This window comes from Bactrocera tryoni, unplaced genomic scaffold (assembly GCF_016617805.1).
Source record: "Bactrocera tryoni isolate S06 unplaced genomic scaffold, CSIRO_BtryS06_freeze2 scaffold_7, whole genome shotgun sequence".
Lineage (NCBI taxonomy): Eukaryota > Metazoa > Arthropoda > Insecta > Diptera > Tephritidae > Bactrocera > Bactrocera tryoni.
Genome location: NW_024396366.1, coordinates 1,760,730 through 1,783,867, shown reverse-complemented (window position 1 = coordinate 1,783,867; position 23,138 = coordinate 1,760,730). Strand labels below are relative to the sequence as shown.

General features: G+C 36.0%; 2 protein-coding genes and 1 long non-coding RNA gene across 4 annotated transcripts; all 3 read right to left on the bottom strand.

The window, feature by feature from the left end:
* Positions 1-853: 853 nt before the first annotated feature.
* On the bottom strand, positions 854-1,292 carry LOC120781379. The gene is made up of 2 exons (XR_005706053.1): positions 1,045-1,292; positions 854-953 (listed from the first exon to the last, which is right to left on the bottom strand). It is a non-coding gene; the product is annotated as an uncharacterized LOC120781379 (long non-coding RNA).
* Positions 1,293-7,033: 5,741 nt separating this feature from the next.
* LOC120781503 lies at positions 7,034-7,569 on the bottom strand. Its single transcript, XM_040113726.1, has 2 exons — positions 7,456-7,569; positions 7,034-7,381 (listed from the first exon to the last, which is right to left on the bottom strand). Exons 1-2 carry the CDS (start codon positions 7,531-7,533, stop codon positions 7,034-7,036), a joined length of 426 nt encoding a protein of 141 aa, XP_039969660.1. The 5' UTR covers positions 7,534-7,569.
* A 230-nt stretch (positions 7,570-7,799) lies between these two features.
* On the bottom strand, positions 7,800-9,755 carry LOC120781654. 2 transcript variants are annotated; one of them, XM_040113877.1, is made up of 3 exons: positions 8,707-9,755; positions 8,558-8,653; positions 7,800-8,502 (listed from the first exon to the last, which is right to left on the bottom strand). In XM_040113877.1, the coding sequence occupies exons 1-3, from the start codon at positions 8,899-8,901 to the stop codon at positions 8,290-8,292; spliced, it is 504 nt and encodes a 167-aa protein (XP_039969811.1). In that variant the 5' UTR covers positions 8,902-9,755; the 3' UTR covers positions 7,800-8,289. The 2 variants fall into 2 exon arrangements, with proteins under 2 accessions (XP_039969811.1, XP_039969812.1); XM_040113878.1 differs by having other exon boundaries at positions 8,576-8,653.
* Between the last annotated feature and the right edge of the window lie 13,383 nt (positions 9,756-23,138).

Genomic DNA, 23,138 nt, shown 5'->3' with positions numbered 1-23,138 from the left:
AGTGAAAACTCATCGAAAACACACATTGTCGGTCCGAACGACTTAGATTCCACAACATACAAATTTGTTTTCAAAATGTTTTCAATGTCGGCCCGAACATAGTATTATTCTCATGCCCTCACAAAAATCACCACCCTCACTATTGTGAGATTTTTGTAACTTGTGAGATTTTCCGTATACTGACGTGATTTCAAAAGCTCAAATGCTCACAATTACCTCAAAAATTGGTGATGTGTGAAAGTAAACCTCACAATGCAAAATCGGTTGAATTTGTTTTGATAATTTCAATAATTATAAGGAACTACAATGTTTGTACATTTTAATTCGTTATAAGTATTAATAAAAAGACATATACATATTTATGTTTAAATAATGCAGACATAATTTTATATGTAAATATTTATGTATTTATTTATTTAACACAATTGTGGATAAAAAGATATTTATGTTGAAATAATACCCTGCAAAATCCCAAAAACGGTAATAAAAAAACGACTCAAAGACGCATATCATCGCGCTCGTAAAACAAGAAGGTAAGTGGATGATATTTATGTGATTTTTTAACAATGTTTTGTAAATAATTACTTCATTTGTTTTTATAGCATTGGAAATCAGAACAAAAATTGGAAATGGAAGCAGCAGCAATATCATCAGTAGCAGTATAAATTGTTAAGTAAGTATATGAAAATAAGTGTGTGTTGTTTGAAATTGGTTTTCGCAGTCCAATATAATACGCGAGAATAATTACATACTATTCATATGTGTTTTATGCGTTTTAGGCAGCCTGCACAATCCAATATAATTAGGGGTTTCACAAAAGCACACGCACATACAAACAAGCATGCAATCATCATAGAAATTGTCAGCAAAAGTGGACGCGTTTTTTGTGCGGTCCAGTGTTTTCGTATATTTCTCCAAGTGTTTACAGCAATTTAAACTGAATCTTTCCTCTGCTACAATCAGGTGACGGACGCAAGTGGGCGATTAAATCGATAGGCAGATAAGTACAATTTTTTGTATATTATTTCAAAATATTTTACATACCTGCCCATTTTCCCGCGGCAAATTAGTTTATTATTATTTGTTTCCCCTAAAAACAGCAATCCAGGCACAACGTGATTATAATTTTGTTTTGCCGTTGTGTTCTGAGCATCAGCTGTTTTCCCCTTCTTTTGTTTTCTTCTCGCATTCCCTTTTAGTCTTGGCGTTGCCAACCACCGGTAATATAAATAAGACGTAAAGAGGACGGGACTGAACAGACCTGTTGACAGGTGTTCCCAACTGCTTTTTTTAGTGAGGTATGGCCTCCGAAAATAGTATTGGGCGTACACCAGAAAATCCTTTTCGAAGGATTTCTAAAATTGCTAGAACGCCCCCAAGTGGCAAAAATGGCAAAAATGAGGAGTCCACCGTTGCTGGACCAATAAAAAGTATTGAACCTGCTGACCATGTGGGAAAGAGTGGAAAATCCGAAGAAACGCAAAGCAGCGAAACTAGTAACATTTTTTCAAAATTGGGCAGGAAAATAAAAGAGCTCGAAAATATGATGTCCGGCCAGAGACACATAAATCAAGCCATGCGAGATCTCGTAAACAGTATAACATACCTGTATGATAAAACAGGAAATCTCGGAACCTTACCGAAAATGGTGATGGTAGGGAAGGCGTCACAAGTGTCGCCCTCTCATAACGAAGTAAATACCCCAAAGAGAGCTCGAGAGACATCAGGCCTCTTACCACCTACGAAAAAGCCAAAAAACGTGATTGAGAAAGCGCAGGCAACATTTAGTGAAGTCACGAAAATATCTATGAAAGACACCCCAGCAAACAAACAAGCACCTGAAAAATGGGTAGACGTAGTAAAAAAGAACAGGCCGATGGAGAAGAGAATTAGGTCGAAACCAGACGCTATAATTCTCACAAAAAAGGACGGAGCCTCGTATGCGGACATCCTCCGTAAAATTAAAAGCAACAGTGGCCTAGAGGAGTTGGGTTCAAATGTGACCTACATAAGGAAAACTCTCAAAGGAGACTTGCTCATAGAGTTAAAAAATCAAGGAGATAAAAGAGCTGATTCGTTTCAGAGCGCCCTAGAGGGGGTAGTTGGCGAGATGGCAGTAGTACAACCAAGAACACACAACGTCACTATAATGTGCAAAGACCTGGATGAGATAGCTACTCCAGAAGAAATCTGCGGAGCGTTACAAAAAGAGTGTGGGATTCAGAACATTGGGCCAGCAAATATTAAAAATATGAGGAAAACAAGAAGCGGCACACAAATAGCCCTTATATCCTTGCGTGCCCAAGATGCCAAGACTGTCCTTAAATTAGGCAAATTAAAAATCGGGTGGTCGATCTGTCGCCTCCGGGAGTACTCCCCTGTCTCCCGCTGTTACAGATGCTTCCATCCAGGCCACATGGCGCGGAAATGTTGCAGTGTTACCGACAGGTCCTCCCTTTGTACACGTTGTGGAAGCGAGGGACATGTAGCAAAAGCATGTACAAAAACACCGAGCTGCATGCTCTGCAAAGGGGAACATTCAGTTCTGAGTACATCTTGCCCAAAATACGTGGAGTTGCTAAATACAATGAAAAAATGAGAATATTGCAGCTGAACTTAAACCACTGCGCCGCAGCACAAGCCCTGCTGCAACAAATCATAATAGAAAGCAAAATTGATGTCGCCTTACTGAGTGAGCAATATTCCCAACGTTCGGAAAGTACTTGGATAACAGATATAAGTGGCAAAGCAGCAATATGGTCCTGCAATGGACAAACATTCACGTCTTGCTGCAGAGTAGCAAAAAATGGTTTTACTTGGGCGCAAATAGGAGGAATTTACTACGTAAGCTGCTATGCTCGTCCCAGCGCGCCTGTTAGAGAATTTGAAGACTTCCTCCTGGAATTATCGTTAGAAACCAGAGGCAAATCCCCGATAATAATAGCAGGCGATTTTAACGCATGGTCTACTGCCTGGGGTAGCAGAAGCTCGAACCATCGTGGGCGCCTAGTTCTAGAATTCCTGAGCCAAACCAACCTCACAATAATGAATAGCGGCACAAAAAATACTTACCAAAAAGGAAATAAAGGCTCTATAATAGACCTGATGTTTGCAAATGACGCACTAAGCAGACACATTAAATGGGAGGTGTCTGACATGTTCACATATAGTGATCACATGGCTATCATAGCAGAAGTTTTATTCTCTCGAGAACAGGAACCCCCACGCAGTAACACTATACAAAAACAAAGCTGGAAGCAAACAGATTTTGATACTGACGTTTTTGAGACAGTCTGGAGTACAGCAATATTGTCAGGCGAAGGCGCCATCCACTTAGTAACCGCATTGCGAAAGGAACTGGTAACAGCATGCGACGCCACAATGCGAAAGACAAAATGTCACAATAACCGAAGACCTGTATACTGGTGGAATGAAGAAATTGCCACGCTGAGAAAGCTCTGTCACTCAGCCCGACGTCGCCTACAACGCAATCAAAATGGCGAAAACGGAAACCGTCTCAAAGAAGTTTTTAAAAGCCATAAGAAGCTTCTAAAGTCAGCTATAATCCGTAGCAAAAAAAAGTGCTTTGAAAAGATCTGTGAAGAAGCGAATATAGACCCCTGGGGGACAGCTTATAAAATATGTATGTCCAAATTCCAAAATAAGCGGCAGCAACCCAAATGCGCTTCGTTCATGAAGAAAATCGTGGAGGCATTATTTCCGACGCACGCACTGATTACCAGCGCTGTGCGACAAAACGAAGCTCCTGAATCACCTCTACTGGTTACAGAAGAAGAATTATTGGCCATAGCAAAAAAAATCAATAACAACAAAGCGCCTGGTATCGACGGCATACCAAACAGAGCTCTAAAGGTAGCCATAATTTCAAAGCCTGCTCCTTTCGCAAAAATGTACAACGCATGTATAAAAGAAGGGATCTTCCCTGATCCCTGGAAAGTCCAGCGCCTGGTTTTAATCCCAAAACCAAAAAAACCACCAGATGAACCCTCTTCGTATCGACCTCTGTGTATGCTCGACACAATGGGCAAAGTGTACGAAAGCATTATAAGAAACCGCTTGGAGTTTGCAATCCAGGAAGCCGGCGGACTATCAGAAAGACAATACGGCTTCAGGAAACAGAGGTCCACTATCGATGCACTAAAAGAAGTTGTCGACACTGCGAAAAGTGCAGTAAGCGGCAAAAGATGGAAAGGTGGTACAAAAGAATATTGTGCGCTGATAACCCTGGATGTGAAGAATGCATTCAACTCTGCTAAATGGTCAAACATATTTGCAGCCTTAAATGAAATACGCGCCCCACAGTACCTCATAAATATCGTTATGAGTTATTTTGAAAATAGAAGACTGTTTTACGATACCACCGAAGGCATCAAGAGCTACCCTATTTCAAGTGGAGTACCACAAGGTTCAGTTTTAGGCCCTTGCTTATGGAATCTAGTATATGATGGGGTGCTAAGAATTCCACAACCAAAAAACGTTAAGCTAATCGCATACGCGGACGACCTTATAGTGGTAGCAGTGGCTAAACAACTTGATGACCTGCAAAATAAATGTAACGAATGCATAAATGGTCTGCGCCAATGGTTTTCGTCCATGAGTTTGGAACTGGCTGAGCACAAAACGGAGGTATTGCTCGTAAGCACCAGGAAAATTGAGGAAAAAATAACTCTCACTATAGGCGAGTGCGTGATTACTTCACAACCACAGTTGAAGTATTTAGGGTAATACTGGACACCAAACTGAAATTCAAGCAGCACTTGGCAAACATAGCAAATAAAGCAAATAAGATTTATAATGCCCTATCAAGAATGATGGCAAATAGAGGCTGTGTGCGCTCCAGCCGCCGACTTCTAATCGCAAAAGCGATGAGCTCAGTTATACTGTATGCAGCTCCAGTATGGATACAGGCACTAAACATAAAAGCGTATGCCAAGCCAATAATTGCGGTGCATAGACTCACAGCGATAAGAGTAACAAGTGCTTTCAGAACTATTTCCAGCGAAGCAGCTGAAGTATTAGCTAGTATGCCGCCTATAGACATCCAGGGAGACGAGTTCGCGAGACTATATGAACTATCAGCGCCAATCACAGAAACCCAAAAGAGAGAAGAGAGAAATAAGAGCATAACTCTATGGCAGCAACGGTGGCAAACCTCAACTAAAGGACGATGGACCCACAGACTCATACCTGACATCCACACGTGGATAAGTAGACAACATGGGGACCTGGATTTCCACCTCACCCAAATATTAAGTGGGCATGGGTGCTTTAGAGGCTACCTATATAAATTTCAAAATGACGTCAGTCCGTACTGTTCGATGTGTACGGAGTCAATAGAAGACTCTGAACACGTGTTTTTCTATTGTCCTCGGTTTCAAAAAATAAGGGAAAAGTTAGAAACAGCACTAGGTGGTAGTTTAATGGTGGAAAGTTTGACTGCACTTATGTGTCAGTCCTCTGAGAAGTGGAAAGCTGTTCGGAAGCGGCAGCTTCCATCACGACAATATTAAGACAGGTACAGCAGAATAGGCGCCAGTCCGTCTGCGCTATAGAGGAGACGTAAAATGTCTTATCACTCCCATGAAGTAATACCTTATCTGGTGGTTTCGTGGGAGAGTCTTGAGCTGGGAGTAGGTTAGGTTTAGCGGGTTAAAGTCCCGCACTTCGGCTTTCGATGCTTCCTCCTACTTAAAAAAAAAAAAAAGGTGTTTCACATAGTCTCATAAAGTTATAAATAATAACGATCCGAAAACATAGCGTTCAGAGTTGTATTTGCGTAAACTTATTTTAGTATGCAATCCAACAAAAAATTTTTTAAACTAGTATAAAAATTTATGATTTTATTATTTTACGACGCTTTTTGACACGTTGTGAGTACCACAAATATGTGAAAACAAATGTTTGTTTTATATTTTAAATGATCAGATAATATTAATCTTTCCTTTCAGATGTTATTATTATTTAATTATTTCTATAAACAATAACTCATACCAAATTTCGTGAAGATATATCGTTAAATGAGGAAGTTTCCAATGCAAGCATTTGATTCCGATCATTCAGTTTGTATGGCAGCTATATGCTATAATTAACCGATCTGAACAATTTCTTTGGAGATTACATTGTTGCCATAGAAAATAATCTATACCAAATTTCGTGAATATATCTTGTCAAATGCAAACCCATCCATACCAGCACTAGGTCCCGATCGTTCAGTTTGTATAGCAGCTATATGCTATAGTAAGCTGATCTGAACAATTTCTTCGTATCTTACATTATTGTCTTAGAAAATAACCTGTGCCAACTTTTGTGAAGATACATTGGCAAATGTGAAAGTTTTCCATACAAGAACTTGATTCCGATCGTTCAGTTTGTATGACAGCTATACGTTATAATGGTCCGATATCGGTAGTTCCGACAAATGAGCAGCTTCTTGAAGAGAAAATGACGTTTACAGAATTTCAAAATGATATCTTAAAAACTGAGGGACTAGTTCGTATATATACAGACAGACGGACAGACAGACAGACGGACATGGCTAAATCGACTCAGCTTAACATACTGATCATTCATATATATAATTTATAAGGTCTCCGACGCTTCCTTCTGGGTGATAATATACCCTGTTCAGGGTATAAAAAGTTTCATTGATGTTGTAAAGTACTTCTCAAACAATAATAACAAATTGCTACTCTTACCAACTGAAGAGCTCAAAAGGCCTAGTTGTTGTCATAAAGGGTATAGAGGCTTCGGTAGACTCTAACGATGTTAAAAAAGCATTGGAAGAAGGTGGTTTTAGTATTAACCCTTTCAGACCTGACACTAAACTGCTGAATTTTTCTCCCCCATTTTTAGAACATACAGTCTTTATGTGATATAAAAACATATTCGCCAACTAAATTTTTGTGTTTCAAGTTCCTTCTAGGGTTTCGAGGACCCGCACATTTGATGCATCTCGGTCTGATTTCGTTTGAAATAAAAAAACCCACACATGCCATCTATTTAAACTTTTTATTTATTTTTTCGTGTGATAAATAGTGAAACAATTCTTTTTCTTATTTAAGCATAAATATACATCGCACTTGGTGCATCGCGTGCGCGTACGAGACTTACACTCTTTTCGACGGCACATACGGGCTGATTTTAGGTCAGATTCTTCTGGCCAGTGATTGATACCATCTAGCCGCTTTTCAGGGCATGGTTGGTCTGCTGGACGGTATCGTTTAGAAGGTGGAGTTAAATCAACGTCGCCTGATTCTGATCCAGAGCACCACTCCACGTTCGTTTTAGTTTGATCTGCTACCAAAGCTCCGCTAGCGCAAGCCGAAAACTTAGTAAATCGTGTATAGCCTTTGGTGGCATTCTAATTTCCCGACAAAAAATACGATACTCCATCCAAGCATTGCAACACGCTAAGTCAATGAAATGAATAATTACCTTTAGTGTCCATTTTCGGGTTTTAAAAAATGTTCGGTACGCTTCCATTTGTTGGTCGCAAATGTCCACACCACCCATTAACTTATTGTAGTGCTGGACTATATTTGGACGAGCAACTTGGATGATTTTTTTTCTTTTTTGCACCAACGACGAACGTCATCCACTGGACTGCAGCCAAATGCGGTTGAGGCCAGTAAAACTGACATTGAGTCCTTCCATTGTACAACGACAACTTTGTCATTTGGATCACAAAATTCCTCCATATCTCTTCTTTTCCTTTTTTTGTCGTTGGTCAAACTGACACATTTTATGCGGTTTCGCATTATTGTTCCAGTTCCGTAAATTCCATTTTCCAGAAGCTTTTCTAACAGCGGCAAAGTAGTAAAGTATCTGTCAAAAAATACTTTTGACCCTTTTGGTAAGGTTTGTGTCAGACGCAAAGCAAACGCGGGACCGATTCCAATATTTTCCTCTGGTAGAGGTGTTGTCTTGCCTTGATAAATCTCGAAATCGAGAACAAGTCCATCTGATGTGGTCAATACTTCGTTTTTCAATCCAACGCCTCTTGGTTTGTTAGGCAAACTTTGACGAACTGGACAACGACCAGTAAAGGGTATCATTTGTTCGTCTATGGAATATGCTCCCCCCTTTTTCTTGGAATTTTTAAACAACATTCCGCACTGCATCAATAATTGGTTGCACTCTCCAAAAAATATTGAGTCTTCTTTGGGTTTCAGGAACGTCTCTTGGAAAAACGACGTGGAATGCTTCTCTTAACTTAAAAAATCTGTCGCGAGTCATTGTTTCCGCTACCAGTGGAATTTTATATTTGTTCTAACAATACATTCGAATTCTAGGAAAGTGAATGCAACCCATTGCAATGTGCATTCCAAAAAAGTTTTTGATTTCCTTAGTGGTTGTTTTTAACATGCCACCTGCATTCGCAAATTCGTATCTATTAGTGCAATTAGCCGCATTTTCGAAAAATACGTTATCAAAATATTTAGCGAAATATTCTAGAGGTGTGGGCGTATCTACTGCATAGTCCTGCAAAATCAAATCGTATCCAAAGTGAAATTCATAGTATTTGAAGAAAACTTACTACAATTTTTCGACTTACAACTTCCTCTGCAACAGGCATATCGATAATTGGTTGGCAAAAAGATTTCCTTCTCCAAATCGGTCGACGACTTGAACTCTGTAACAGTGTCTATCAGAAGGTGCATCTAAAAATCACACCATCATACTAACCGGTTCATTATTTTCTTCGTGACCTAACTCAGGAAGCACTGCACCTACGTTTCTTTCAATATCTGCTTCTTCCTCGCCTTCATTGTCGGTGCTGTCCGATGGCTCATAATTTTTGTCTCGTTCTTCATCATCGCTGCTAAAATCGGGGGCGTCTGAGGCCTCTAGCACTGCCAAAATATCATCATCTGTAAGCATTTATTTGAAATGAAATGCAATAAAAAGCACTTGTGTTTAGTTACTTAAGACCTGATACGCACAATTGATGCACTTGTTGAAAAGTACGGCTAAAACATACTTACTTTGCATTGAATCACTCCTATTCATTTTAAATATTAGAACTTACTATTTTTTTTAGTTATAATGTGCACTCTTCACTATTTTTTCACTAATAATATTTTAATAATATTAAATACAACTTACTGCCGCAGCTCTCTTTGAAAAAATCGAAATACGACTTAAGAATTTCATCACCACGTGGATAACGGTAAACCGAATAGCGAAACAGTGCAAAAAGAAAAGATACACAATAATCAGCACAATCGATGCATTTCGGCCTTTTTAACATACGTGCATAAATAGTAGAGATCTTGACATTGAAACTTGACCGCACAATTGATGCATCACGGTCTGAAAGGGTTAAACCAGTAGTAAATATTTTTAACCAATGTTCAAAATAGATTTGATGTCAAATTCTAAGCAACCAAAGAAAAATTAAATACACCTGTTTTATAATTTAAAATATCTGCTCCATCGCAGAATCATTGTTGAGGAACCACATAAGAGAAATGGTCCAGTACAATGTACAGACTGCAAAGAGTATGGACACACGAAAGCATATTGCACTCTACGCGGTGTCTGTGTGGTAATCTATATCCTACTTCAAAATGTACTCTTAAAAAAGAGGATTAAAAAGAAATGCAGCAATTGTGGATGAAATCACACTGCTAACTACAGGGGTTGTCCTGTATATGTACAAAGATTTGAAATCAAAGATATACAGGGCATTCAAGCACGTCGTAACGAAATGTTACAAACACCCCGTAATGAAATTATAGCAACCTCAGATAAAAGTTCAAATCCTATTACTGTTAAGAATAATGCTATGCAAGGAAGTTATGCAAAAGTAGTGAAAGGCAGCACTCTACAAATGCAACTGCCGCAACATCCTAAAATGGAGGTATTGAAACTATGATTTTAAAATCTTACACAAAGTATGACACAATTTATGCCTACCATGCAAAATATGATACAAGATTTAATAAAATCACATAATCAAATGTTGCAAAATTTATTAAGTAAGAAATGAGCGTACTATCTGTATATCTGTATATGGAATGCTCACGGTGTCAACCAACATAAATTAGAGATCATTAGATTTCTGTCTGAAAAAAATATATATGTAATTCGTACATCATAATCTAATCTTATAAATAAAAATAATTTCAATATACCGGGATTAGGCTCTATGTCACAAATCATCCGGATGGAAAAGCGCATCGTGCACGGAGTGTAGGTTAAAAATCGGTTAAACCATTATGCTCTCGAATCTTATGCTACAGCACAGTTACAAGCTACAAAGCGAATTTAAAGACTTTTTTGGAACGCTAGGTCAAAGATTTCTAGCAGATGGAGATTACAACGCAAAACAAACGTACTGGGGCTCACGTCTTATTAATCCGAAAAGACACTATTATGAATAAGCGACATCATATCTTCTGGTAAGCCGATTTACTAGCCCAGTGATAGAAAAAAAAATACCAGACTAAATAGATTTTGCTGTAGTCAAAAATATAGATAGATCGCTTATGACAGCTGTAGTCACAAATATAGATAGATCGCTTTTGACAGCTGATACATGTATAGACTTATCATCTGATCATTTACCTGTACTAATAAAGTTATACGAACAGCTCATGGGCCAAAAGTTTCTCTAACATCTCATAAAACTAACTTGTTGATGGATAGAAAATATACCAGTAGCCACATAAATATTGATTGGAAAATAAATGCAATATAAGAGAACTTAATGATGTAATAACTAACGCAGCTGTATTGGCAATACCAAAATGAAACAATAAACCAGTTATTTTTAGAAAGATCACTAATAATAAAATTGAAAAACTTGTAAATGAGAAAAGGCAAGCTAGACGTGAATGGCAGTTAAGTCGCTCCCATTCAACTATGCTTCAACTGAAATCTGCTATACGTAAGTTAAAAAAAGCGCTTAACGTATGGAAGAACGCAGCACTGAAAATTATAGAAAGAAGCTGTGTCCGAATTCTAGCAATGCCTCTAAGGCAGTTGAATGATAATTGGGCACGCAGTGCTCAAAAAAAAACTTTAAGTTGCAATCTTTGCCTAGTAATGCTAACTAGTCGCTTGTGTCTATTAGGACTTCGACTTCTGAAGTTACTAGAATCATAAAAGAGCTAAATTCGAAAAAGGCACCAGGGCACGGTAATATTACCCCAAAAATGCTAATTGAGTTACCAAATATTGCTATAACGGTGCTCTCCTTGCTCTTTAATGCAATTCTTGGTTTCGTATACTATCCAATTTCGTGGAAAAAGTAGCACATCAACATGGTAGATAAACCTGGGAAAGACTTAACACAGCCGTCGTCCTACAGACCAATAAGTCTCTTACCCAGTATTTCTAAAATATTTGAAAAAGTGTTATTATGAAAGATGACTCCTTTCCTCCACGATAATAATATAATTCCAACGCACCAATTCGGCTTTCGTGCTAAACATGGCATTGTAGAGCAATTAAATATAATTACGAACAAAATCAGGAAAGCTTTCGAGCACAGAGAGTACTGTTCAGCTATTTCTCTAGATGTAGCTCAGGCGTTCGATAAGGTCTAGCATGAAGACCTTTTATGAAAAACCAAAACCGTTTTACCTTACGAATTGCGTAAAACTTTGGAGTCACATTTAAGAAACAGGAAATTTATAGTTAAAGTAGCAGACTTCATATTAGAAGAACGTATTGACATCCATTTTCGCGGATGACACAGCTTTAGTAAGCCGTGACAAATGCCCCATTGGAGCATCAAAAGTATTAGAGCAGCACTTAACTGTTGTCGAAGACTGGCCAACTAGCGTCTAAATATTAATGAGCAAAAATGCAAGCAAGTTACATTCTCGCTAAGACCAGGAACGTGATTGACAGTTAAAGTAAACAATGTTCTAGTACCCCAAGCGAATTAAGTAACTTATCTTGGGATTCACCTAGACCGAAGGCTCACGTGGCGAAGATATATGCGAGTAAAATAAGTTGCATGAATTAAGAGTAGGAAATTTTAATTGGCTTTTAAACAAAAATTATAAACTTAGCCTAGACAGCAAAGTCGCGTTTTACAACGCAATCATAAAACCGGTTTGGATGTATGGCATTCAACTGTGGGGTACGACTTGCGCAACCAACATCTATATCTATATATTATTCTAAGACAAGGCGCTTATTTCCAGAGATCTACAAAACGTACAGTGACAAATAATACATCAAATTAAAGTGTGCGATCTGAAACTTTGCACAAATTTTACAGATTTTAAATTCATTGAACCACTTTTGATATATTTGCGTTTAAAGTTCTTCAATTTTTACATTAAGCTAATATAAGCAGCGCTTCTACAGAAAAGAGCATATATTTAAGAGAATGAATAATTACAAATGTTTCTGTAATTTGCTTTCGTTACATAGATACCCACATACGCGAAGGCGCAAGTGCGAAATCTAACTACAACAATGTTGTCTGCTCGGTAGCAAAATGACAATAAGCATAGATAACTTGATACGAGACTCTTTGGTTCGAGAGAGAGCTGTCAAAACTCGAATTTTTTATAACATTTGCCAATGATGCCACTGCTGAAAAATATTAACTTGGGTATTTAATAAATTATACAAAACACTAAATTAAACACTTTGAAAATGCATACATACATATATATGTAAATGCTAAAATGCAAAATCATTAATTAGTTGACATAAACATTTATTTTGCCAAAATATGTTCGCACAGTTTCATTTCACACTAATTTCGTCAAGTAATTATAGCGCTGCTTTTCTGGCATCCCGCCTTTTTCACTAACTGCTGGTTGACGGCACCCTGATTGTGTTTTGTTGCCAGCTCAGAAAACAGATCAGCTGCAAGCGAGAGAGCAAGAAAAGAGATTCTAATTAAGTTATCTATGACAATAAGAGAATGACGAATATTACAAATTACAAATGTTTGCTTTGGCATGTGCACTGGTACATACATACATATGCATGCATTAAGGCGCTATCTACGATTTGACATGCGCTCTCTTCTATGTTGCACGAATATGTATGTACGAGCTAACGGGGCATCTCGACAGGATAAAATCTATGTCTTGCGAACTGTCAAATCTATTGCTTTTGCCATTGCCAAATCTGTATGTGGGCATTTGTTATCATAAGATAATCATTTGCGCAAAGGCGTAGGGTAGGTAGGTTCGAGCTGATGTAGCGCATGCTTTGAGCTCTTGAAAATTTATTTTATCATTTGCGAAGGTAGCATTTGGGTAGGTAGCTGATGTAGCCCATGTTTTGAGCCCTGAACTGTTTAAATCTTTTTTATGTGGAAAATAAAAAAGGATAAAGATCCTTTTGTTTACAAATGTATTTCTGGGAAAAATAAGATAATAAGAAAAAGATCCTTTTTTACAAACGTATTTCTGGGAAAAATAAGAATTCATATTTTGGACTACTATGTCATAATTGTATACATTTTATATACCAATTAAAACAATAAATTTAAAATGAGCAATGATATTTTGATTTTCGCTAGTATAAGTTTATTAAATTTAAGATTTCGCTTATTCCCAAACCAATTTGCATAATTTTTCTGTAAATTAACAATATTAAACTAAATAATATTTTTTTGAAAAAATATTATTTTAAAAATGTACTTTATTTTTATAATATAACACAACCGTCTCAATACTCGCTCTTCTAATTTTCATATTACCGAAATGAAAATGCCGTCGGCATATGTGCAAGTGGGATATGTTGCATCTTCGAAATTTTCATAGAAATGAAAACTGCGCTGTCAAACTGCTGAAGTGACAGCTTATAGCTTACGATATATGGCATACGAATTAGTTTGCGATATATTGTAAGATATAAGCAATGTGGAGTCTCCACAGGCAATTGCCGTGCCAATACAGTTCGCAAGACATAGATTTTATCCTGTCGAGATGCCCCGTAAGATAGGTCGTGCCAGCTGACACGAGCCACGATTCTACGTTTTTCACTTGTTGTGCTATTATTCGCCAAACAGTCGCATATTTTCTAGAACTGTTTCATACATCAGATTTTCTATCTGCAATTAAAACAATTCAATACATTTTAGGAACAACATATAATTAAGTACTTATATATAAATACAATGTTACGTTTTTGACGACACACCAGCAAATTATAATTGTAGTGTTGAGTGTCATCTAAAAGGATATAAAAAACAATAAGAAACAATAAGAAAATAAATAAATAGTTAATTTAGGAATTACGCAGCTATGCCTATCTGTATAGCAGGTTCAACCAAACTGCTTTTTAACGCACTCTGCACACTTTTTTCACTTTCACTAAATGCTGTAACATAAATTTTTAAATAACATGAAGTCCAATCGCATTTTCTTATTGAGATTACTAGCTGCACTGTCTAATATGCGATGCGTTTGCTCTTGCTTATTCATTTTTGGTATTTCACACTGAGACTCACTCAAATCTCACAGCGTATGTCGAATTGTTGCATGGCATTCGTAGGATCCACGAATTTTTATTTACGCTATCAACTTTAAGCCTTCTCTTATAGAACTAGTCTTTGAATCTGTTACCGTTATTGAATTGATCGCAATTTCGCAATTGTACAATGACTGTTAGTGCAAGTTGTAAGATTAACCGAGGAAACATGTGTGACTGCATGAAATTTAAATAATGCATCAAATATATTTAAAGCTCTTCTTCCAATTACTCGATTTTTCTTGATCTGAAAAGATTCCAATATTATAAATGATGAATATTGCTACTCTTATAACAGAATTTTCCATTCAAAACAAAGTAAGATATGGATATGTATGTATAAGAGGTGAAACTTTGCAAATGTTTTTTTTTTCAATATTTCTTAATTTATTGAATCTGTTTGGTTAAGCCTAACAATAAGTATTCCAATCTTAAAACTATTTGAAACTAAAGAAGCTCAAGAATGTGGTTCAGGTGGTTTATTGTAGAACGTTGCTCTCTAGTAGGCTGGTAGATCACTTCGTTTTAAACGCGTTTGATTGCAAGAATTTACCAAGGCATTAGCCAATGGGTTTGGATGTTCGTGAAATTTAGAAATATACTTCATTCTGCTGTCCTCTATCTCCTTCTTTACCATAGGAATATCAAGATCTTTATGAATGTTTTCATTACGCATTGACCATGGTGCAGCCGTGGTTGTTCTAAGCATTTTAGATTGAAACCTTTGAATTATATCAACTAGTAATAACCCCCGATAATCGAGGGACACCGTTATTTAAAATGAAAAAAGTAAAAAAAAACATTTTAATAAAAACTCAATTTATTCAATTACTTCATGGAAAACTACATTCGTAGTGGTTTTATTTTGGTCGTAAGTCTTAACTTTGATATCTTGAGAAGATCGTACTCGACTCAATGCGACATACAGCTGGACATGCGTAAAACAATCCTCCTTGAGGAAAACACCAACTCTTGCTAGAGTCTGCCCTTGAGATTTGTTTATTGTTATTGCGAATGCTACAATTATTGGAAATTGGCGATGCTTTAAAATAAAAGGAAGTGTTGATTCGCTTGGCTGTAAATTTATACGGGGCAATAAAATTTGTTTCCCTTGTGATTCACTGGTTAAAATTTCGACCTCCAAACAATTACAATGTAGTGCTTTTACTATCAAGCGAGTCCCATTGACCAATATGTATTAAGATTGCGGATTAACATCACAACTGTTCCAACCTTAAGCCTTAACTCACGAGGCGCTACTCCACTGAAATTATGGGAGTTTAGAAATTCTGTAGGGAATCTGACATGCTCTTGAGGATCTTCAGAAACGACAGTATCCACGCTATAATATACCCTTTCTTCCCCGGGCAACATATTTACTATTTCGCTATTTATTATCGTACAGTGATCATTTTTTGGACACAAAATTGCCCGATCCTTCAGATGGTTTTGACTAATAACACCAGACTGAGGCTGAAATACCCAATCCACTAAATTTTCATTTAGCAAAATTATCTCTTCTGGTATATTGATTTTCGACTCTGGAGAGAGCTCTCGACCTCGAGCTCTGAGCACCGTTTCAAACAATTACCAACTATAGCGGCGCGTGAGCTATTGGGCACCACAGGAAGAACTTGCCTGAAATCACCACCTAATAAAATAACCTTTCAACCAAAAGGTATTTCATTTTGGTGAATATCACGTAATAATCGATCTAAGCATAGTAATGTAGTCCCAGGAACCATGCTATCTTCATCCCATATTATTGCTGTAGAACATTTGATTGCTTTTCCGAGGGTGCTATCTGGCTTAATTAGAGAAACAGAAGATTCAGTCGAAGGTATTGGAAATTTGAATATATTATGTGCCGTTCTTCCGCCAGGAAGCAAAATAGAGGTAATCCCACTCCAAGCCACGGATATCACCTCCTATCTGAGGCTACGAATATGGTGAATAATACTCTTATAAAAAAAGTTTGGCCAGAGCCGCCAGGACCATCAACAAAGAATGCCTTTACGATATCGTTGCTACTGGAAATTGCATGCGTTATTTGGTCGAATATCATCTGTTGCTCATAGTTAAGCTGTTCCTTTAGTGTTTGCGCCTGTGTCTTCAGTGGTAAGATCATCTGCAGGTAACCCGAAGTCTTTTAAAGATGTGTTATGTGATTGGAAAATGTGGCTAATATTTCTCAATGTTAAAAGCTCGCTGGTGTTTTCTGAATTATTTCTTAAAAAATTTCACAAAGATGCAATTTAAATTTTCTCCAGAGCTCTATTGGTGAGGTTGGTCCCCAAATATGCAAATCATTGCAAACATACGTCTCAGTTGCACAGGCATTTTAAAGACAGATGCTTCTTCAAGTGCAGCGGTCCACTCTGTGTCATCCGCTAGCAACTTTCTCTTTACTGCTGATTCCCAATAAGAAGAGAGATGTTCCCTGTTCACGGTTAATATATCTGAATACGACCTCGGTCCTTTTAACGAAGTAAGTAATAAACGTAAAGCAAAGAGTTCCCGATTTTTTGGATCGACCGTCTACATTCTACCAATTGCATTACTCGGTCGTTTTCTTCTTTGCCATGAGCGCGACGCATATTGCCAAGTATAGTACTCAGGAATTTGATAATACAACAAAGTATTCGCAAATGGATCTATCGCATTCAATTTAAAATATGCGGTTAAAGTGGTATCGCGGCATCGAGCAAGGGTATCAGAAATCGCAGCATTATCATCACGAAAATAAATATTTTGTGAGTCTGGAAGGTGAACGGCTAGAGCTTTTACCATGTGCGACTTTTCTTGCATTGAAAATTCCAAAAGCCTCCAACAGGCTTCAGGCGCACTAACATATCGAGCGTCTATAAATGTAGATATTTCATCATGATTATCCACGCGATCAATTGGGTGTTCAATAATTTGAACTGTTGCGCAATCATATCCTTTGTAAATATATTTGTGGAGGTATTTAACGCTTTTTATCGATGAACATATTTCGACATTAATATGGGCACTGTATTTTTTGGTCAGATATTTGTTGTATGGGGCTATCCATCGGATGTCTATTTCAATTAAATGTTTATTGGCACGAACAACTATTTTATTTCCATCATTGCGGCGGCGATATTGAGGATAGCCGTTAACGTTTGAAAGCGTATTATTGAGACAAATAATAAATTCTGCATATTAGATTTCCGTGAAAATATTCGCAAATTTCGATTTCCAGGTGGTTCACCATCCTCTGTTGTGAAAACGGCCTCAATTTCTGAGCAGTTTGGCAAATTATAACGTCGATCAGTGCTGTTAAAAAGAAGCATGCTAATTCGGCGAGCATTGCGATTTTCTTCTCTGGCCCTCTGTTCCTCTTCGCGTTCAACCTGCGCCATATGCTTATACTCATTTGCCAAGGGGTTAATATTTGAAAGCATTTCGTGGATTTCTCTCAGCAGATACCTATCGCAGTTTGAATTATGTTGTGCCCTTGTATCAGTTGCTTGATCCGTGTCAACAATAAACAGCTGGGCGTAGGAGGATTCCGAAGGATGATCTGCATGCAATGGACCTACCCTATGATATATTGATCCATGTATTCGGAAGCAATATGGTTCGCGCCCTGTACGCTCCGCAATTTTCGCTTTGAATGGTGCAAAAGCAAACGAACTGTTTAGCTGCCGAATATTCTCCAAATAGTGTCCCCGCCAAGAGCTCAAATCATTTTCTAACACAGCTTTCAAAAACTCAGGTACACGTAATTCTTGAAGTTTAACTTTTCCGCCATGACAACAAGTCCTAAAGCCATTTCTTACCTAGTAACAATTTCAACCAAATATTAAGACAATAAGTATGTATATACATTAGGGTGATTATAGGTTCCTAGACACCTCTAAGAAAGCCTCTCCAAATATGAGTTTTTAATTGTAACGGGAAGGTTCTCCGCCTAACGGTTTTCTATAAGCAACTTATTATCAGATAGAAAAATTTATATCTCGCTTCCAACTACTTGACCCTGTATCATGTTAATTAGGTTTTGTAGGAAATTGAATGCTCTAAAAACATGGTCTCTCATAATTTTTTCGTAAACCCAACCGTTTAAAAGATATTAACGGTTGAAATTTGACTATTTTTGGAAAAATTCTTTATTTCTTATTAATTTTATAACTCAATGAAAAAAAATTATTATGAATGATAAAACACATAGTTTTGTAGGAAATTTACTGCTCTATAAAAATGGTCTACTATGATTTTTCGATTAAGTTAAGCGTTTACGAGATATTCATCGTCAAACATCAATGCATATTAAGGTGGATCAAAAAAAAAAATATTTTTTTTTTTCGTTTGTTACTCTGAAAAATAGGTTCCTAGACACCTCTAAGAATACCTCTCCAAAAATCTATTCATAATAATTTTTTTTCATTGAGTTATAAAATTAATAAGAAATAAAGAATTTTTCCAAAAATAATCAAACTTTAACTGTTAATATCTTTTAAACGGTTGGGTTTGCGAAAAAGTCATAAGAGACCATATTTTAGAGCATTCAATTTCCTACAAAACCTAATTAACAAGATATTTTTTGAAGTAGTTGGAAGCGAGATATAAATTTTTCTATCTGATAATAAGAAAAAATAGAAAACCGTTAGGCGGAGGACCTTCCCGTTACAATTAAAAACTCATATTTGGAGAGGCTTTCTTAGAGGTGTCTAGGAACCTATTTTTCCGAGTACCAAACGAAAAAAAAATTTTTTTTTGAATCACTGTAATGTATATACATATATTACGAATATAAAACAATGAAAAGTACAGGTACCTTTTCACTTCCGAAATGTTTTGCTTTACAGTGTAAACATATATTAGTCAAACCCCCAAGAACTATACTCCAGAAGAACTACGGAGTTTAGGGCAGCTTTGAAATAACTTGCCATAGATCCTGCATGACTACGGCTCTAATAAAACAGGTCAATTCATATACATACATACATTAACAATTAAAAATTCCTTTTTATCTATAACATTCACCTCTTCTCTTCGACCTGTTGAACTCCTTTTTCGTCTAATTCGCCTTTGGGTTGGCATTTTATTTTTAATAACTAATGTGAATCTGAACTGAAATTCGATGTAGTATGTATGTATTCGCTGGTAATAGCCGCCTTGACTTTTGGAAGAAAACTGAACTGACTCAAAGCTTACCTAACGCAATAACACTTCTCTAATCAAAATAACGCCGACAACAATATTTCTGGTTAGGTTTTGCACTTGCGTCTTCGCCCATACGCTATGTATATACATACATATGTTTGTAAGGCATGTATGTGTGAATATAAAAAACAAAGTAGAGTGCGCATGTCAAAACATAGCAGTGTTCACTTACGGGCATCTCGACAGGATAAAAAATCTATGTCTTGCCACGGAACTGTATTGCCGTGCCTATTGCCTGTGGAAACTCCACATTGCTTATATCTTACAATATATCGTAAACTAATTCGTATGCCATATATCGTAAGTTATAAGCTGTCACTTCAGCAGTTTGACAGCGCAGTTTTCATTTCTATGAAAATTTCGAAGATGCAACATATCCCATTTGCACATATGCCGACGTCATTTTCATTTCGGTAATATGAAAATTAGAAGAGCGAGTATTGAGACGGTTGTGTTATATTACAAAAATAAAGTACATTTTTAAAATAATATTTTTTCAAAAAATTATTATTTAGTTTAATATTGTTAATTTACAGAAAAATTATGCAAATTGGTTTGGGAATAAGCGAAATCTTAAATTTAATAAACTTATACTAGCGAAAATCAAAATATCATTGCTCATTTTAAATTTATTGTTTTAATTGGTATATAAAATGTATGCCACAATTATGACATAGTAGTCCAAAAATATGAATTCTTATTTTTCCCAGAAATACGTTTGTAAAAAAGGATCTTTTTCTTATTATCTTATTTTTCCCAGAAAAATACATTTGTAAAAAAAAGGATCTTTATCCTTTGTTATTATTTCATTTTTCCCAGAAATACATTTGTAAACAAAAGGATCTTTATCCTTTTTTTATTTTCCACATAAAAGATTTAAACAGTTCAAGGGCTCAAAACATGCGCTACATCAGCTACCTACCCAAATGCTACCTTCGCAAATGATAAAATAAATTTTTCAAGAGCTCAAAGCATGCGCTACATCAACTCGAACCTACACCACTGCCCTACGCCTTTGCGCAAATGATTATCTTATGATAACAAATGCCCACATACAGTTTTAGCAATGGCAATAGTAATAGATTTGACAGTTCGCAAGACATAGAATTTACAAGTATGGTACAAGTTGGTATATAAAAGAAAGTCGTTTATAACAACTCAAGAACGGCTGAACCGATTTGGCTTAAAATTGGTGGGGAGGTAGTTTAGAAGCAGGGTAAGGACATAGGATACATTTTATCTTTTTATACTAAATTTCAATACAGCTTTTCATAAATACAAAAAATTATATTTCAAATCATAAACATTTGTTCAAAATTTATGTATGAATCATTTGAAAATTTTAGTAATTCAAAAATAGAAAGAAATAAGTAAAAATTTTCATTTTCAAACATGCTTAGTATATGGGTTATACTGATTTTAGCTTCTTAACCAGGTAGTTTTTTTTTAAGACGAGCCCGTCCGATATATTTAATATCACAACAAAAAATGGCATTGGAATTTTCATCGTCAAGGCACTGCAGATACTTTGCTAGATTATTGGTCAAGGACACAAAATGCATTCATAACAAACCAAACGCGATATCTAACGTAAAGATAAAGCGGAATAATTGAGTGTTGATAAAAAGGTTTATTATAATTTTAGATATACAGAAATCTTTTCGATTCTTTGCAATATACATTGAAGTATGTACATATATGCGTACAATTTCAAACTGATTCTTCCTAAAAAATTATAAAATTACTAAATATTGGGAATTTTAGAATAGAACTGCAAATACACAGTGCAATGGATTAACACATTCGCGTAAATTGCGGGAATTCCCGTCATTCATGTTTCCTTCAATAAAACAATTGCGGGAATTCCCGCGCTATATTCCCGCAATTTCTTCCGCACATATAAAAATGCCAGAAAATACCTCTCATCTGTAGGAATTTAAAGATAAAAATCAGGATTGTAGTGTATTTTCTATGGAAAATTTTTACATGCCTCGGTCCAGTTCTTAATGTAAATATTTAGGGCTAAAATTTTCAGGGAATTTTTTTTTGGGGTATTTCCAAGGAAATTTCGTGACGGGACTGAAAAAAATTAATAGTTCAAAAAAAAAAACACTCTAATGTATATAAAAAGGGGGAAAGTATATGTACATAGTTAAAATTAATTTCGAAAATTCATAGTAATTGAGTATTGTAATACATTTGGAATAGATGATGTTTTTGGTAATATAAAATTGGTAAATATTTTCACATAATAAAAAAATTTATAATTTATTCAATTATTATCTAATTCACTTTATTAATATATTTCTTAAAATATTTGATTTTAGATTTTATAAAGGCACTTGACGCAACAAGTGCCAAAATGATTTGCATAACATTGTTTTGTTTGAATTATTCAATTATTCAAATATTATGCCAGAAAATAGCAAAAAAGAAAAAAAAACAACAAACACATTCGGGAGCTGTAGCACATGAAAATTTTCATTTGCTCCGCTGTGCTACCGCTCCCAATTTTTTGCTACCGCTACGCCAGAGCATAGCGCAGAATTTAATTTTTTGCTCCCGCTCCAGCTATAGTTTTTTACCTAACAAAACTCGGAGCAGAGTAGAGCATATACTTTACATTGCTAAGGCTTTATTATGCTAAGGCTATGCTGCGGCTCCCGGCAAAGTGAGAGCGGTAGCGATAGCATAGCAATAATTTTAGAAATTTTGCTGCTACGGAGTAGTAAATGAGAACCCTGGTTGTGTGAAATCGGTAGCATTTATACAAATTAGTGAAGAAATATTCAAATCTTGCTTAGGTGAGTGCCAGCTGGAGCGCAACAAACATTCGAGACAATAAATAATAATTTTGTAGAATTAACCGTTTAACTCCCTAAGCTGTAACCATAACTTTTTCTATTTCTTTGTAAAGAGATTTCTCTATATTAATTTGAAATATTTTGTTTGATTAGGAAATGTTAACAACTGAAATTCTAATATTTTGTTTGGTTACCTTAACATAGGTAACCAATGTTAATATTTGTTTGGTTACCAAACAAATGTTAAGGTTACCAAACTAAATGTTACGGGAAGTAAACAAAATATTTTAGGAACAATTTTTGACGTTCCTTAACATGATATCCATGGTAACCATGATATATGATCGTATCATGATAAATATTGTATTTTATAACAAATAGGTGCACACTTATATAGTATAGTATTAGTAGTTTTAGCATTAATTTTTTTAATTTAATGTAGATACCTTAACAAATACCAAAAAATATATATTTTTTTTTTATTTTTATTTTATAAAAGCTTACATAATAATACAATTATTATACAAACTTAAGAAAATACGCAGCACTAGCATCATGGGCTATCGGCCGACTGGTTATGTTATATGCGTCGAAGAAGGTCGCTGTCTTTCAAAAAGTTGTAGATTTTCGAAATGTTGTTGCTTGAGGGATCCATCAATAAAATTATTG